The sequence below is a fragment of the Cebus imitator genome, unplaced genomic scaffold (assembly GCF_001604975.1).
Source record: "Cebus imitator isolate Cc_AM_T3 unplaced genomic scaffold, Cebus_imitator-1.0 Scaffold172, whole genome shotgun sequence".
In the NCBI taxonomy this organism is placed as follows: domain Eukaryota; kingdom Metazoa; phylum Chordata; class Mammalia; order Primates; family Cebidae; genus Cebus; species Cebus imitator.
Window position 1 is genome coordinate 1640145 of NW_016107487.1, and position 18872 is coordinate 1659016.

General features: G+C 35.6%; 1 protein-coding gene and 1 pseudogene across 3 annotated transcripts in view; one reads left to right on the plus strand and one right to left on the minus strand.

Moving 5' to 3' along the window:
* Window positions 1–505: 505 nt before the first annotated feature.
* On the plus strand, window positions 506–601 carry LOC119473651 (annotated as a pseudogene).
* Window positions 602–8106: 7505 nt separating this feature from the next.
* The window catches only part of PPM1B (protein phosphatase, Mg2+/Mn2+ dependent 1B), a 75675-nt gene continuing 64909 nt past the window's right edge, over window positions 8107–18872 (minus strand). For 2 of the 3 annotated variants that reach the window (XM_017544846.1, XM_017544844.1), the window contains exon 6: window positions 10708–11760. In XM_017544846.1, coding sequence (XP_017400335.1) covers window positions 11455–11760 — 306 coding nt within the window. In that variant the 3' untranslated portion in view covers window positions 10708–11454. Of the gene's footprint in view, window positions 9864–10707; window positions 11761–18872 lie in introns of those variants that run through there. The other variant, XM_017544845.2, reaches the window with a different exon arrangement.

An 18872-nucleotide genomic window follows, 5' to 3' on the forward strand; every position in this document is an offset into this window, starting at 1 on the left:
TAGAAGGAACTAGATTTAGGCCAGGTGCAGTGGCTCATGTCTGTACCTCCAGTACTTTGGGAGGCCAAGACAGGAGGATTGCTTGAGGACAGGAGTTCGAGGCTGCAGTGAGCTATGATTGTGCCACTGCACTCCAGGGTGGGCAGCAGAGTGAGACATTGTCTTGAAAATAAAAAAATCAAAGGAACTAAATTTAAATATGGTGAAAACAATGTATACCTGCCAGATGTCAGCACTTACGAGGCTATGGTAATCAAAATGATATAATATTTCCATAGGGTTAGACAAATAAACAACAAAAGAAACTAGAAATGGACTGCACATATTTGGGGAATGGGAATCTAACAGGTGGCATGGTGTTGGCACAAGTCGCTAGCTAGATTAAAAAAAAGATTCCTTAGTTCACACACTATTTAACAGGAATTTCAAGAATGATTAAAAGCCTAAACATATGTGCGTGGGAGGTGGAAGACTTCTAAAAGTCTAATAGAAGGTAACATCAGAGAGCCTTTTGTAGTTCAGAAGCATGGTGACTGGGTTTTCACACTTATGTGTGAGACGTGCCTCCCCTCCGCCTTGTAACTACATTATCCACCAGACATGAAAATAAAAATGTATAAATCAAAAAAGTTAGAGACTATACGAACTTGGGATGAAGATGATTTCCAAACAAGAAAAGCATATAGCAAAAACCATAGAGAAAAAAAATGACAAATAGCAAAAGGCTACATAAACAAAGCAAAAATAAAAGCAGTCTGAGCGGTTTTGCAGCACACGTTAACAAAGGGTGAGTATCTAGACTATATAGAAAAAGAAAAATAAATTAGAAAAAGACATACCCAATGGAAAAATGGGCAAATGGTGTGTGCATTCAACTCAGAAAAGAGGAAACTCAAAAGGCCAATACATATAGGAAAAGATGTTCTCCTCACATGTAATCAGAAATGCAAATTATATAATCAGAAATGCAAATTATATAATCATATTTCATGCTTATACAACTGGATTTTTTTTTTTTTTTTTTTTTTAGAGACAGGGTCTCATTCTGTCACCCAGGCTGGCATGAAATGGCACATTTGTAGCTCACTGCAGACTTGAACTCCTGGGCTTAATGGATCCTTCTGCTTCAGCCTCCCAAGTAGTTGGACTACAGGTGCACACCACCATGCCCAGCCAATTTTCTGTTTTCCTTCTCTCCCTCTCCTTCTTTCCTTCTCCCTTTTCATCCCCTCCTCTCCTCTCCTTTTTCAGTTAGCATTTTTAGTGAAATAATTTTAGTTTACATTAAGGTTTTTGATCGCACATGTAAAAGGTAGTATTACAATCATTTAAAATATTTTAATTAACTCCTGGAGTATAGGATATTTAGGAGCCTACAGAATTTTCGTGGAGACTTCAAATTTTAAAATTACTTACAGTCAGAAGTAAACTAGAACTCTTAAGCATGTTTATGTAGTTCAAGCTCCCCCTAAAGTGTTTTGTTTTTTTTTAATTTTTTTTTGAGATGGAGTATCACTTTGTCACCCAGGCTGGAGTGCAATGGCACAATCTTGGCTCACTGCAACCTCTACCTCCCGGGTTCAAGCAATTTTCCTGTCTCAGCCTCATGAGTAGCTGGGATACTAGGCGCCCGCCACCATGCCCAGCTAATTTTTCTATTTTTAGTAGAGACGGAGTTTCGCCATGTAGGTCAGGCCTGTCTGGAACTCCGGACCTCAGGTGATCCACCCACCTTGGCCTCCCAAAGTGCTAGGATTACAGGCATGAGGCACTGTGCCGGGCTGAACCCAGTAACTTTCAAGCGTATACTTCAGTAGAACCAAAATACTGTATCAATTATAAGCAGTTTTAAGTACAATTTCAATAGCAAATATTATTTAAAATAAGCTTCATACTATATCATTAGTTATAGGAAAAATCTGATGAAAATAAACCCCGTGGTCCTCTATATCATGCTACTGTGGTATTTTGTCAAAATAAATTGCATTTCGGGCCAGGCATGGTGGCTCGTGCTTATAATCCAGTACTTTGGGAGGCTGAGGCAGGCAGATCACCTGAGGTCAGGAGTTCAGGACCAGCCTGACCAACAGAGCAAAACCCCACTTCTACTAAAAATACAAAAACTAGCAGAGTGTGGTGGCGCATGCCTGTAATCCCAGCTACTCAGGAGGTTGAGGCAGGAGAATTGCTTGAACCCAGGAGGTGGTGGTTGCAGTGAGCCAACATTATGCCACTGCACTCCAGCCTGGACAACAAGAGTGAAATTCCATGTCAATAAATAAATAAATAAATAAATAAATTGCATTTCATATCTTTAAGACTTAGGAATGAAGCAAAACCACCCCTCCATAATCAGTGCCCAAAAAAGTAAGTGTAAATGACTCAGGAGAGGGAAAGAAGGTATCAGACCCACTATTAGAGTAACTCCTGGATGGTACTGGTCCTCTTCATTTCAAATGCAAAACTATTTTCATGGGCGAGCATGGTGGCTCATGCCTGTAATCCAAGCACTTTGGAGGCCAAGGCAGGTGAATAACCTGAGGTCAGGAGTTCAAGACCAGCCTGACCAACATGGTGAAACCCCCGTCTTTAAAAAAAACAAAAAACTATTTTCATTATAGGTGAATGTTACATGGAAAGAATACATTTGTTGTACAGGTTTAATCATTTAAAAAAACTCACTGTTGCCAATATTACAGACTAGGTTTATTAGTTAAGAAAAATAAGTAAAGCCAAATCCTTCATTCTACCCTTACATAAAAGGTATGGCTCTTTTATGTCCCATGGGAGTTGTGGATATACTTAACGAGATAGCAGAAATATTAACTTCCTAACACTAAGATTAAGTGCCCCTCACTCCTAAATTAGAACAGCATGTCGACCAGTTACATCTGAGCATGAAACAGTGTACTAGCTAGAAGAAGTGTTTGCAGGTAAAATAAAACTGAAACAGAAAGTAAGGGGGAGAAAAGACAATAGCCAGAAAAGCCAGCAGGAAGTGAGAAATGGCGGTGATGCTACCCGAAAAGCAATGTATTCTCTATTAGTAGCTGCACTTACTTCTAGACCATAATGTTAACATATACAAATTATCAAAACAATGGGCAAAACAAACACTTGCTTAGCATTTTCTTTAGGGTTTCAAAATAACTCCCAAAGTTGAATAGAAGTAACTTAAAAGCAATTTAGCATAAAAACAACAGTGCAAATTAATGACCATTATGAACTTATTTGTAAAAGCAAGTAACTTCATTTCAGTGCAGTTTCTAGTACAGATTTTTTTCAAAAGTAACTTCAGAATTGCTTTGAAATTAAATCATCGCTCGAATTTGTCTTAACAATTACTGTTAGCATTTGACGATTTTACATATACAATGGATTTTCTGCACAACTAGGAATTGTCTAATATGTGAAAAACATCACAATATGCTATTTTTCACTAAATACTATTTAGTTTCTCAAAACAAAATGCGTTCCAAAAGAAATCTTATTACATGCTTTTCCTTAATACTTAAACCAGATGAACTTCAAGATACAAATGAAGGCAATTTGGAAGAGGAAATGTCAGTGTGAGGTGTCATTTAAAAAATATAACCTTAAATTCAAGACAAGGGAGAACAATATTTGGCCAGCAAAAGATATTTGATGGACATGTTCAGGTTAATTTCAAGTACTAAAGTTGGATAAAGACTCAGGCACCATATATTGCTCTGGTTTGTGCATTTTCCAAGGTTTCAGAAAATATCAGGCAGTTTAAAAAGGAAACTAGTGAGGCTCTAATTCCTGGCTCAAATATAAGGATAATGTGATTATAGAAACATTTTCCCCCAACTAATATTATTTATCCTGTTATTAAAAACCATTTTAAAGCCTGGATAGAAAGGAGATCACAAGTGGCAAGGCAGCGCCATTATTTTCATATAGCAAAACCAGTTCACTATAATTTTTCTTTTTTAAGACAGAGTCTCACTCTGTCGCCCAGGCTGGAGTGCAGTGGTGCGATCTTGGCTCACTGTAACTTAGGCCTTCCAGTTTTGAGTGATTACCCTGCCTCAAACTCCCGAGTAGCTGGGACTACAGGCATGCACCATCACACCTAAGTTTTATATATACACGTATTTTTGGTAGAGACAGGGTTTCACCATTTTGGTCATGCTGGTCTCAAACTGTTGACTTCAAGTGATCCACCTGCCTTGGCCTCCCAAAGTGCTGGGATTACAGGTGTGAGCCACTGCGCCCAGCATTCGTTATAATTTTTTTCAATGGCAATGCAACTCCCAATGGATTTCTACTTTTAGCATTAAGAAATTATGACTTGCTGGTAATTTCTACTCAGGTTAATAAACTAATGGTGAAGAAGCTTGGAAACATTTGTTGCTTAGATTGTTTATTCCTTCACAATGTTACTTTCAAATTTAAAATAATTTTTTAAAATATAAAACAGAAAGACGTATTTAAAATTTCAGATGGAGTGTTGTTCTGTTGCCCAGGCTGGAGTGCAGTGGCTGGATCATAGCTCATTGCAGCCTTGAATTTTTGAACTGAAGCAATCCTCCTGCCTTAGCCTCCCAAGTTGCTGGGACTATAGGCATGTGAAACCATGCCAGGGTACTTAACATTTGTGTGTAGAGACCAGGTCTTGCTATGTTGCCCAGGCAGGTCTCGGACTCCTGGCCTCAAGCAATCCTCCTGCCTCAGCCTCCAGGATTATAGGCACAAGCTACCACACTCAGCTAAGCTGGAGTGCAACGGCACCATCACGGCTCACTGCAAACTCTGCCTGCTGGGTTCAAGCGATTCTCCCACTTCAGCCTCCCAAGTAGCTGGTTACAGGCATGTGACACCATACCCAGCTAATTTTTATATTTTTAGTAGAGACAAGGTTTCACAATGTTGGCCAGGCTGGTCTCAAACTCCTAACCACACATCATCCACCCACCTGGGCCTCCCAAAATGCTGGGATTACAGGTGAGCCACTGGATTCGGCCACAAAGAATCTCAGTCTCACAATGATTCAGACACTTCATTGGGCAAGAAATATCTACATTGACAGAAATTACAAGTGCAGTAGAAAAAAAATTTTTTTTACACCTTCAAGGAAGCTTTCCTCATCCCTGTTGAATGTTCAGAAAATTGAAAAAAAAAATCAACTTTGGCATAAAACTGTTATCTACTTGATCCACTTTACTGTCATTTTAATAAAGTCAAAGCCTTGACTTTAACTGGTCAATCTGATGTGACATCTGTGACAGTAAAATGATTTTATGTAAAACAGGAATTTAAAATTTAAAGAGACCTTTTCAAAGAAATACCACAAATCTACAGACCAATAACTGCAGATACCTTAAGGTTAAAAATGTTTGAATATACATGCCACACAAAAATTAAACTCTATTGCTTAGTTTAACCTTAAGTCATAAGTTTCCCAAATTGAAACATATCATAGACATTTTCTAGGGGGAAAAATATAACATTAAAGATTTCATATTGTTTATCTTGCTTTCAAAGTTCTAGTGTTATAGAGACCATCCCACACCCCTGACCAATAAATTTTCTATCAGATCCATAGGTCTTCAAATTCATTTACTATTAAAATGTGATATCTGAAATAAAGGAATACACTACGAAGATGTCCAAAGGGCTGGGGCACCAGTTTTCAAAGTCTGGGAGTTCTGAACTACCTTTTTTCTTTTTTCAAGACAGAGTCTCATTTCTTCACCCAAGCTGGAATGCAGTGGCATGATCTTGGCTTACTGCAGCCTCTGCCTCCCAAGTTCAAGGGATTCTCCTCCTCCAGCCTCCCGAGTAGCTGAGACTACAGGCACAAGGCACCATGCCTGGCTAATTTTTGCATTTTTAGTAGAGATGGGGTTTCACCACGTTGGCCAGGCTGGTCTCAAGCTTCTGACCTCAGGTGATCGACTGGCCTCAGCCTCCCAAAGCAAGGAGCTCCACGAGGTCAAAACTATTTTCACAATACTACAAGTCATTTTCAACATATAGACATTTGCACTGATTGTGCCAAAGAAACAGCAGGTAAATCTGCAGGAACCTTAGCACAAATCACGACAGTTAGCCCCAAATTTGTTCATCATTGCTACACTCCCACTTAGGGTGGGGAGAAGCGGGGGAGGGGGAAAGCGCTCCCTGAAAAGCCAGTTTCAGTTAACAACATCCTTCTTTTTTTTAAGACGGAGTTTCGCTCTTGTTGCCCAGGCTGGAGTGCACAATGGCACAATCTCCACCTCCCACCTCCCAGGTTCAAGCAATTCTCCTACCTCAGCCTCCCAAGCAGCTGTGATTACAGGCATGTGTCACCGCACCTGATTTTTTTTTTTTTTTTTTTTTTTTTTAGTAGAGATGGGGTGTCTCCATGTTGGTCAAGGTGGTCTTGAACTCCCGACCTCTGGCAATCCACTGGCCTCAGCCTCCCAAAGTGCTGGGATTACAGGGGTGAGCCACCACACCTGGCAACAACATCCTTAATGAAGCAGTGCAAAATTAATCTTATTAAACCTATACCTTTGGGTACACACCATTTTAATATCATATAGAAAGAAATGGGAAGTTCTAGTTCTATAGCATATTAAAGTGTGACCATTGTCTCATATGCTATTATTTTATTTGTGCAATGAGCTAGCCACTTCATGGGACACGACTTTTGAAAGAATGACTGACAATGGTTATTCGGCAGACATTTTCTCTAATATAAATGAATTGGGCTTGTCACTTAAGAAAAACAACTAACAATATTTGTTGCCAATAATAAAATTTCACCTTTTATAATAAAATCAGAATTTTGAAAAATCTGTATCCATCACTGTGAGCTTGATAGCTTCCCAATACTTAAAATATTTTTTCAACAAGATCACTTATATTAACAAAAAAAATTTTTTTGAGAGAGTTTCACTCTTGTTGCCCAGGCTGCAGTGGTGCAATCTCTACTAACTGCAACCTCTGCCTCCCGGGGTTCAAGCGATACTCCTGTCTCAGCCTCCCAAGTAGCTGGGATTACAAGCATGTGCACCACACTCAGCTAATTTTTGTATTTTTACTAGAGATGGGCTTCTCCATGTTGGTCAGGCTGGTCTTGAACTCCCGACGTCAGGTGGTCAGCCTGCCTCAGCCTCGCAAAGTGCTGGGATTACAGGCGTGAGCCACCACGCCTGGCCTTAACAAAAAATTTTAATCATTGCAGAATAACACGTCAATATTTAGAAGAACTGCATAATTCAGTGAACCAGTATTTTCCAAATAACCAATTCATGATATGACAAAACCATGCATAGGCAGAAGGTCCATTCAAAATGCAAGACAGACCCAGTGGATTTTAACATAACAAAGAAAAGTCCTCTAATAAACTTTCTGATTTCACATTGCAACCAACCTTCAAGAAACTATCATTTGTAAAGTTCTGATATCTACAATTACCTGAAGCTACTAAAATGACTCCTCTTTCCAACTACCTATCTGTGTGAGGCCAGGTTCCTTCTTATACTTCAACCATTGGGCCGTATCATACTGCAACAGACTGAACGCAGAAGCACAAACAAGAATTCAGCCCAACATTAATGGGCTCACAAAAATGAAAACGGATCCTTCTTTTTACACTGATTTTTTTGTTTCTTAACTTGTAAGATAATTATTTTTCATAAAATGGTTTTATGTTAACATGTATTTTTAAAAACAAATTAAAACAGTATGTATAATTTCTCAGTTTTAATTCCTAATATAGCAAATATTGATAGTATCCACAAAAGCAGAAGTTCATTGGAATATACAATTTCTAAGAATATAAATGGGTCCTGAGACCAAAATACTTAAGAATAGCCAGGCTAGGAAATTCAGATGAGTCAACAGTTAACTCAAGTTTTTTCTTTTACTATTTCATACATTATTCCTATTTCAAGCACCAGTAACCCCCCTCACCCCCCAAAAGACAGGTTTTTAAAAAGGGAGTATAAATATTTCTGGAGTAGAGAAGGGATTAATCAATATTGTCTGGTACAGTTTGGTTAATTCCTCTTTGGAATTAAATTTTCACAAGTATGCCAACTACATAAGAAGTTTAAAATAACATTCAAAACTGATTCATATCAAATAGTAATATGTCACACTGTTTTTATCAATTCTTTATTTAGGTAACAAGTTGGTTATGTTCACTGCATTGTATGAAACATCACAATATCATACTGGAAAGTACTATCAGTACAGGGTTGGATCAGAGTGGACAGTTTGAACAATAAACCATTTGCATTCTTCATTCTCTATCTTTTAACAACCCCCCCCCAAACCCAGTAAATGGACAAACAGCTTTTAACATCATCATGTAAAGCACTTTTACTTACAAGGCTAAAATCTAAAGAATAAATAAAATATATCGTGGCAATAATTCCTTTTAGACCAAAAATCAGGTGCACAATAAATCAAATGATCAGGAAAGCTGTCTGTATTTAAACATGTGGCTCTCCAGAAATAGCTTCAGGAAAACGTTACAGAAAATACTATGAATTCCATTTGACACAGGACCAGATGATGACTCATTTAAACTACACACAAAGGCAATTACATCCTGCTGAAACACAATTTAAACATATAGGAAATGTTGACAAAGCATCCACAACATGTAAACCATGTACAGATGGATACATTCATTACTTCTCCTAACCCAGTAACTTCTTTCATATAAATACTTTACTCTTCATGTTCAGTATTAATTGAATTTAATACATGCAAAACTCAGAAGAATTCAAGGTTACTGTAAAAATAGAATTAAATAAATCTTCAAGTACCTTATGTGACAGCCACTCTGTACCGTGCCCAATGTTATAAAATGAAAGGTCACTGAACCCATGAAAATATCTCTGTAATATTTCCTTAGATCTAAAATAGATAAATTTAAATGTATTTATAGTAATTTCAACGTGATATTCTGAGCTTTTAAAATAACATAAATGATTAAAAATACCAAATTACACAAAACTTGTATCTTAAAAGCTGAAAAAATTAAAACTATAGAAACCCACATGTAAAACAAAAATCACAATTTACATTATAAAGGCAAATCTCATCTTTAAAAAAATTTGCAACAGTGAGATGTCAAAGCAAATTATAAATAGCCATAAATTAATCCATTTGGTTTCAAAAGATTTTCTAGTGAGAGTGTTGAAGGATGCAGTAGATACATGCATAAAATTTGTAAGGATTTATAATATTATTGCCAAATACACTTTATCTTGAAGCAAGGCAACATTACAATTTGGACATTATTGGAGAACCCAGTTTGGTAATACAGGTAAAATTGGAAAAAAATTAAATAACAATTAATAATAAATACATATCCTATAGTAAATTGCTCAAACGAAATTTCAAGCCACAGAGCTGCAAAAGGCTTCCAACTTGGTGAACTAAAAAATGGAACATATCATACAATTCTTTACTCTTACATGCTTACATGTTGTGTGTTTTGTTTAAAGAAAAAAACAGAATGTATTTTCAGAGTATAACTAACTATTATTTCCCATGCACCTCAGGCACATTGCTGATTTGTGGTGAAATAACTCCACTGGTTTCTAGGGCCAAAAGTTCAATACAGATGTAATGAGAATGCTTGAGGTTGGCAAAAAATACTGTAGTACAGGCAATGCTACGAGTGGTAACTGTCAGAAAACACAAATATGAACAAATGATGGGAAATGCTAACGATTTTCTGCTCATATCACAAAACGTTGGGAATCCGCAAGAATATTTTCCCCTTGTATTGAAGAAAATTGTGATTAAAAGTTTTTTCCCCCAATTTTCAGAATCAAAAGCATTTTAGAAGGTTTTTAAGGCTACCATGGGTCTTCTAGATCTCCAGCACCCTACAGGAAAAGAAAAGGAAGAATATTATTATTATTTACCTATACCACTTCCAGATTGGATTGAATTTCAAAAGAAAACAAAATTGATGAACAAATTACCTTCCTTTCTTTGTCTGAAAAGGTACTTTTACAGAGAGACGTTGTGTATTGTACATTGTGTGTGTACACATGTATCTATCTAATACAGATAGATAACTGGGTTGGGTTATTTTCCTCCCCTCTCCACCAAATGCCTTCCTTTCTCAAAACACTTAAAAATATTCTGGCATTGAAAAAATACATCAAGACATCAGCTACAACATCCAAAGATTCCAAACTTTCAATTTATGGTAACTTAAGCAACTTTAGACATATAAATATAAATGTAAAGAAGAAAAGTTAATGTTCTACAGTCATAAAATACTTTTTTAAAAAATATTTTCCCCATGTGACTAATCTAGTATTTAAAAATCCCTTTAAACAAAAACTCTCATCTGCCACTATTTTAAAAATAGCCTACAATTGCTGCATTTATTAATAACTAATAAAAATTTGTAACAAAGTTGACAATTCTGCAATCTTTAAAATGCTCACTGTGGCAATTTTCTCACGTCTATGTGTGCCCATAATGTCCAAACATTAATATTTTGTACCACAAAAGATGGATAAGAAAAAGAATAGATTTAAGTATGCAACACATATATTTTTATATTAAACTTCTTTCCTTTTTGTTAATGAAAAAAGGTAAGCCAAAAGTGTTCTAAATGTTATATAAATACAAATGAATTTCTAATGGGTATTCTTCCAATATACCAAACACCTGGTCGTTTTAAAAAAATTAATTCAAAAATAAGTACAACATGCATAGATTATTCCACATCACATGCTTTATTTGGACTTAAACACTTATAATTTCATTCTAAACACTTGATTGACATACATTTTGATGTGTGTAGTTAGGCTATACAGAATATACAAACCAAAGCTGTATGAATACATAGGTTTTTCAAAAGTTATGTTTCATAAAGAATACAGAGAAGGGAAAAATAACCACATATCCAATATCTCAAAACTTCTAAAAGTAAAACTACAGAGATGTAAAATATAAACAAATCAAACAACACACAAATTATCATCCTTGAAAGAAAAATTACAGGCCATCATAAGCCATTCTTGAAGAACTAAAATTATTAAAGAAAACATAAATTTATCACAAAGCTAACTATGAGTGTACTAATAGGTAAAATAATATGAAGCAGTATAATTCTACATTAACAAGTTTTTCCATAATATAGTGTAATCTCTCTAATCAAAATTTCTAATCCTATCTAGGATTAATTTAACTACTGACTTTTATTAATAATTGGTAGCCTAATTTCTGGCATACAGTGTGAAATGACATAATTTCATTAAATTCAAAGTACTATAAATAGTCAATTTTATACTATTTCATAAAGGTGTATGCAAAGGCCTTTTTAAAAAACAAGGCTATGTGAATATAATAAAACTAGTTTCCAAGATTCAAATAACAAAACGGTTATATAAATGCATACATTATACTTCCTAAGTTAAAAACCATCAAAGATCACAAAAATATTACCAAAAAGGAAAGTCATATTTTTTCACCACTCATCTTTGTCCCTGCATCTTCATTAGAGCTGTCTAATTCAGCAAGACCACTTTCTGATTCAGTATGGCTTTCCTGCATTGTCACTGGATTTCCAGCATCACTGTTCGAAGAAGTAGCTGTGGCAGCTGGTTCAGCAGGGCTTTCTTCTCCCTCTACTTTAGCTAGCCTGTAACTAGTCAGCATCTCCTCCAGAAGTTGTCGGTAGTTTCCCCTATGATTAATTCTCATTTGCCTGAGAGCTTCCACCAATTTTCCCTGTGATCCACTTTCCTCTGCTTCATCGGAGGCCTTTTTTTAAGATTCAAGACCCCAGTGTCAGTAGACAAACTAGGATATCACATGTATTTCATAACACATTACAGCAAAACACTAATTTCTCTACCGAAAATATAGTCTAAGCATGAGAACATTTTATTAAATATCAATTCTTACCTGTATCAATAAAAACTTCCAATTATAATATCTCGTCATTTCTAGCAAATTACCATTAACTAGTTTATGTCTTATTTCACAGTCATTTAAAGTTTAATCTGAAATTTACTCAGCTTTTATAATTAAACAGCAACACAAGCATTTCCTAAAGCTGACTTAAAAAAACAATAATTGGCTATATGATATAGTACAAAAGAAAATTAATGTTTAAAGCAGTAGGAAAAGAACAGAAAAGCAGGCCATCAGAACAGTTTCTTCATCATTTCTGCTAAATGATAAGTAGGAGTTATAAAGCAAAACTATATAGATTTAAACAGATTTTTGAAAGATTTTAGAGTTTTCATGGATAAAAATTTTATTCACTTTTTGCCCTTAAATATTTTGATAAAAACATCTCTAGATAAAAATATTCTAAGTATGAATAATAAACTACTCAATCTTTTCATATTTTAATACATTTTGGAAAATCTACAGGTTTCTACAACAGTAATTACTTAATACTGTAGACAGAACAAGCACTAATCATCCAAGCTAATCCCAGTTAAGCTGACAGACTAAAATCAAGACATCTTTACATTATGTGCCTCCTGATATGATCCATTATAAAGTACAGTCATGTCCTGTATTCCTGCCAAAAGACATTTAAAATGAATCTAATAATGCTAATTCCCAGTTTACAGGAAAAAAAGGAATAGAGGATCAAGTAAAAAGACACCACCAGAAAACAATCATATGAATCCATAATGCAGGAAGGACTATAAAAAACTGGCTCAACCTCTTCAGAGTCAGTGTAAAGGGGAAAAAACAGGTGAGGGGGCTTGACTGATTAAAGACTTGTTTAATGTGCTTGACTGATGACTTAACTTGATTAGACTATGATTCAAAATAACTATTAGTCATTCTGGGGAAATTTAGAGTCGATATTTGAAGACATTATAAAATTTATTATTTTATATACCTACTATGTATACCCAAAAATTAAAAATAAATTTTTTAAAAATTAATTTTCTTAGGTATAATAATATTACAGTTATGAAGAAAATTGTCTTCATTTTTAAGAGCTGCATGCTGAAATGTTTACAGGTAAAATATGGTATCTGCAATTTGCTCTCAAAGGGTTCAGTCAAAAAAAAAATAGTAGATATAGAAAGAAAAATATAGCAACTGTGGCAAAATGTTAACAGTTGCTGAATCTCGACAGAAGATATACAGCTGTTCCAACATATCATATCCCTTTTTAAATATGTTTGGAGGTTTTCATCTGACACAAACTTTTAACCATCTTTAGAGACTATTATACTATACTTCTGCAACAAAGATAACACTAATGAAGCCAAATAATAAATGGCAATGTTTTATTAGCAAAATGAGCGCACATGAATATTATTTTTAAAAAAGTTGCCCTCAATGGCCAGGAGCAGCGACTCACATCTGTAATTTCGCCACTTTGGGAGATAGGGGTAAGAGGATTGCTTAGGGTCAGGAATTCAAGGCCAGTCTGGGCAACACAGTGAGACCCCGTCTCTACAAAAAATATTTAAAAGGAGCATGCCTGTAGTCCCAGCTACTCAGGGAACTGAGATGAGAGGCTGAGCTAAGCTCAGGAGGTTGAGACTTCAGTGACCCATGACCGTACAGTTGAACTCCAGTCTGGATGACAGAGATCCTCTTAAAAAAAATAGTGCTTGTTTTCCTGCCTCAGACATGTCAGGGGAGGGGGAGGAAGTGACCTCAGGGCAAAAAATGAGATGATACTGGGCCAGGTGCAGTGGCTTATGCCTGTAATGGCAGCACTTTGGGAGGCCAAGGCATGTGGATCACTTGAGGTCAAGAGTTTGAGACTAGCCTGGCCAACATGGTGAAACCCCATCTCCACTAAAAATTGCCAAGAGTGGTGGCAGGCACCTGTAATCCCAGCTACTTGGGAGGCTGAGGCAGGAGAACTGCTTGAACCCGGGAGGTGGGGGTTACAGTGAGCCAAGATCACACCCACTGCACTCTAGCCTAAGCACAACAAAGCAAGACTCCAATTCCAAAAAAAAGAGACGATACTGTGTATGGCCCATGTTTTTTGGGCACATTTATGTCTGTGTATCTATTCATTTTAGCTTATGAAAAATACCTGGAAAGAAAGGAAATATAGCAATATAATGATAATGGGTAGGGGAGTTCTAGATATTTTATTTTCTTTGAATTTTCCAATTTTCTACAACAAGCATATTAACTGTCTTTTACTTTGCAAAATTTATTATGTGGACTTAAAACATGTTTCCCTAAATAAAATTTCTCAGCCAGGGCTGGTGGTTCATGCCTGTAATCCCAGCACTTTGGGAGGCCAAAGTGAAAGGGTCGCTTGAGCCCAGGAGTTTGAGACCGGCCTGGGCAACATACGAAGAACCCGTCTTTATAAAACAAAAATTTTAAAAATTAGGTGTGGCAGCACACACCTGTGGTCCCAGCTACTGGGAAGCTAAGGTGGGAGGATCGCTTTAGCGCAGGAGGTTGAGATTACGCACCCACTACATTTCAGCCTGGGCAATAGAAGAAGACCCTGTTTCAAATAAGTAAATATTAAAAAATAGAGTTTCCCATTTGAATCTATTCAGGAAGGGTTGAGATGGAACAATGTGGGATAAGTGTACTCAAATGATAAACCTTATCAGTCTTTCTTTAAAGGGAAATTTTCTACTTTACAGTATATCACAAAGACCTTTTAATGCAGAGCCTACAACCCTCTCCCCCAGAAAACTCCCAAACAAAAAAGAAAGAAGGAAAGAAAAAACCCTACCATTTTATTAAAAAAAAATTATAGGACATTAAAACAAAATCTGTCTCAAACTAAATGGCTTACACATATAAGCGATTATCAACCCTGGTTTCATACTGGAATTACCTTAGAGCTTTTAAAATTGCATACATGCCAAAGTTCCATTTTAAAATACACAGATTCAGTGGATTTGGGTTGTTCTTTAAGCCTGACAGGCAATTCTGATATACAGCCAGCGTTGAGAATCACTGATATAGACTAACTGGCATAACTCTATTTAGAGGTGGATTTATGTTGGATGAAAGATTGTACTATTTGGGTCAATTTTGGTGAGGTCAACAGATAAAGTACCTCTCACTCTCAAACTGACACTTTCATTATTAATCACCCATACTTCTGTGAATTGATATAGTAGTGATAGTTGGGGAAGAGAAGTTGCTTTTTAAAAGACATACTAAAACCAAATAATGGCTAAGCAAGGTGGCTCACACCTGTAATCCCAGCACTTTTGGAGGCCAAGGCAGGTGGATCACTTGAGGTCAGGAGTTCGAGACTAGCCTGACCAACATGGTGAAACCTGTCTCAACTAAAAATTAAAAAATTAGCCAGGCATGGTGGTGCATGCCTGTAGTCTCAGATATTGAAAGGGTGAGGCGGGAGAGTCCCTTGAACCCGGAAAGTGGAGGTTGCAGTGAGCCGAGATCACACCACTGCACTCCAGCCTCTGAGACAGAGTGAGACTCCGTCTCAAAAAAGAAAAATAAAAAGAAAACCAAACTAGTAAATCAAGTAGAGATGGATTTGCCAATGGCCGACATTACAGAATCGCTAAATTGAGAAGAGCTTTAGCTAATGACCACACTTAAAAGTCATTTTATCTTATGGCAAATTATACTTTCTTATCACTCTGGGTAGACAATAGACTACTGAAACCTCTTCCCCAGCCATTACATTTGATTTTTCAAAATACTGTTACATAACTCTCTCATGGGCTTTCATTAATATTAGAAGAGAAACCTATTATCTAGGTTCCTGCACTTTCTTTATCTGAACTCATACAGTTGATATAGCACACCTATTTTTACACATCTATTATAGCAATTAACTCTACCTTGCAGCCGTTCACAAGACTCTCCACTTACACTGCAAACTCCCTGAGAGTAAAGACAATTTCATATTCCATTCTATGTCCTCCTATCATCTAGGGAAGGAAAATTAATATTTGTGCGAAGAAATTTATATACATAATCTTACTGAATCCTCGCAGGTACCCTACAAAGTAAGTACTCCAGTTATCATTTTTATAAGTGAGGAAACTAAGGCTCAGGGCGATTAAGTTATTTGTCAGGGTGACAATCTTAGTAAGTGGCAGAGCTCTGATTCATGCACAGGTATAATTAACATCAATGTCTATCTTTATGCTCTGTTGAATACATTATGGTGAGTAACATTTTTTGCATAGGAAGTACCTCATATAGATAGACTCTTACTAAAGAAATATTGGTGAAATTATTATAGAACACCACAGGTTATTTCATATTGAAGTTTAGAATATAGCTCCTTAATATAGTAAAATTAGTAAAACTGTAAGACACTAGTTATGTTGATTAATACATTGTGTCAGATGGGATGTTTACAATTATTATGTAAACTGAAGGCAATTACTGAGATGAGAATTTAGGACATCTCCCATCCAACCTAGTTTTTGTTTTTAAGGTTTTACTATCAACTAGGCTAACACAGCTTAAAAATAAAATCTCTCACTATGAAAATACTAACTTATACCAAATAAGACAGATAAATTAGATAAATCAAGCAGAGAGTAGTAATAGGAGGGGGAAGGAGGGAAATCTAAGCACATTAAAAAAAATAAAATTTAACCAGCTAATATTTATTTGTAGCAATTACTTATCTTTTAAAACACAGATATCATAACCAAAATTCTTAAAATGATTACTTATAACAGTGGAGAGAAAGTAAGCACTAGTAAAAATATGTTTCTTGTGGAGTCCTATGCTCTGCTTGTCAGACAAAAAAAAAAAATTTTAACTAAAAATTCTCGAATATGACAAAACTGATGACTAATGAAGATTCTAATAAATTAGATGTTATTTGAAGAATCATGTCAAATTTAATGAATAATCTTAGACAGTATCATTTGAATGGTCAAGATCACACAGCTAAGATAAGTGTTATATCAAATCATACCTTAAAAACATAGTGACTAATGTTAGTGCATTTTCATATAGTATAGGTCTTCTCCATAGCAATGCTTTCACAAGTGAATAAAAAACATGAAAAAACTAGTATTCACATACTTCTAAAAACTGTGACATAAAAATGCAAAAGGCGCTATGGCTATTGCATTTATTTGTTTGAAGTAAAACAGAAAAATGACTGCATGAGAAATTTAATAATGTGAAAACACTACAGAGATTCTTTTGGGCTCAAAAAGAGACTAATCTGTCCTATTTTTCTTCCCCTTCTCTAAGATCCAAATGCCTTACAAAGTTTTTGGATTAAGATAAATAAATATGTGTATTTAAGTAAAAAATAACTGACAAGGAACTGTGTTCGACTGCTTCCTTTCAACAGCTTCATAAAATATTCATCATTAAAAACAGAGTATCTTGTGGCTGGGTACAGTGGCTCATGCCTGTAATCCCAGAACATTGGGGGGCTGAGGTGGGAAGATAATTGACCCCAAGGAGTTCAAGACTAGCCCTGGCAATGAAGCGAGACCCTGTCCCTACAAAAAATACAAAAATGTCCACAAAGAGTGTGGTGCTGTGTTCCTGTAATCCCAGCTACTCAGGAGGCTGAGCTGGGAGATCACTTGAGCCTGGGAGGTTGAGGCTGCAGTGAACCGTGATAGCACCATAGCACTCCAGCTTGGAACAAAGAACAAGACCCTATTTCAATTAATAAAATAGAGTATCTTAAGACTATTAAACATGATATTTACAGAAGAATAGGAAATGATTTTTCCTGGATTATAGATGAGGTGGTGTACAGACATATATAATCTATAACTACCTTAGAGAGGCCACATGGAATAATGTAAAGAGAATAGGTTTTGGAGTCAGCCTAATTCAAATTCTGGCTGCATGATTTATTTAGCTTTGTGACCTGTACAAGCTACCTCATCTCTCTAAGTCTCATGTGTAAAAGAAGGGTGCTGAGAAGATTACTTATGACTCTGTGTATGTAAAAATAAGGAGCTTGGCACAAGTAGGAGCTGGGTAAATACAAGTCAACCCCCTCCACAACTGTACTCTTGGAAAATCATCAACTTGTGCAACTACTTGATCAGTGGCATACTAATTCAAAAGCCTTACGAGTCTTTCACAAGGAAATAATTTTTTGCATGAAAATATAAAATCCCATAAATATAGACTTTATACCAATTAGTAACCTCAAATTAACTTTTAAATATAGGACTTAAGGACAGTCTTAAGCAAATTACTAGAAATGAATAAATACAAATATTTCCTATTCAAAAAATATTTACTGAGCTCTCACTGTATGCCAGGATTGTTAAACGTGCTTGGACTATAGACATAAATGAATCAATGTCCCAGATCTCACATAATTTATATTCTAGTTATAAAACAAAAACTAGCGTTTTTAGAAAAAGGGAAGGACTGTGATCCCAAATCCCATAAGGACAACTTATAGGAAAATGTAGTTTGGTTTTTCTGGAGATTTTCCAAAAGATTTCTGGGGATTCATGAATCCCTAGATTAAGCATCTCTGCTAGACTCTGTCACAAATTTGTATTTTAAAAGTTGGGAAAATATCAATATTGCTTGCAGTAAGAAGATAGAACACATTCTAAAAAGTTAGTTTAGTATGGAACACATACTAAAAAACAAATTTAGTAAACAGCTTAAGAAGCTTCCCCTAAATAGTAACCTTTCTGTATATTAAAATTATTTAATTTCTAAATTATACTCAACTCTACTTTCTGAAATATATTTATTTAAAAGATTTGTCTTAATTATAATAAAAATGAATGAATCTCTATTTCTAGTGGTACTACCTATAAGCATTTACAACAGAACAATTCTCTCTGATACAAAGCAGACATTTCAGGAGTTTTAAAAAAAATATATCTGATTTAATTGGCTGTAATCCTTTGTTTGAATATCTAAACAAAAATAATTTTTCTTTTTTTTTTCTTTTTTTCTTTTTTTTTTTT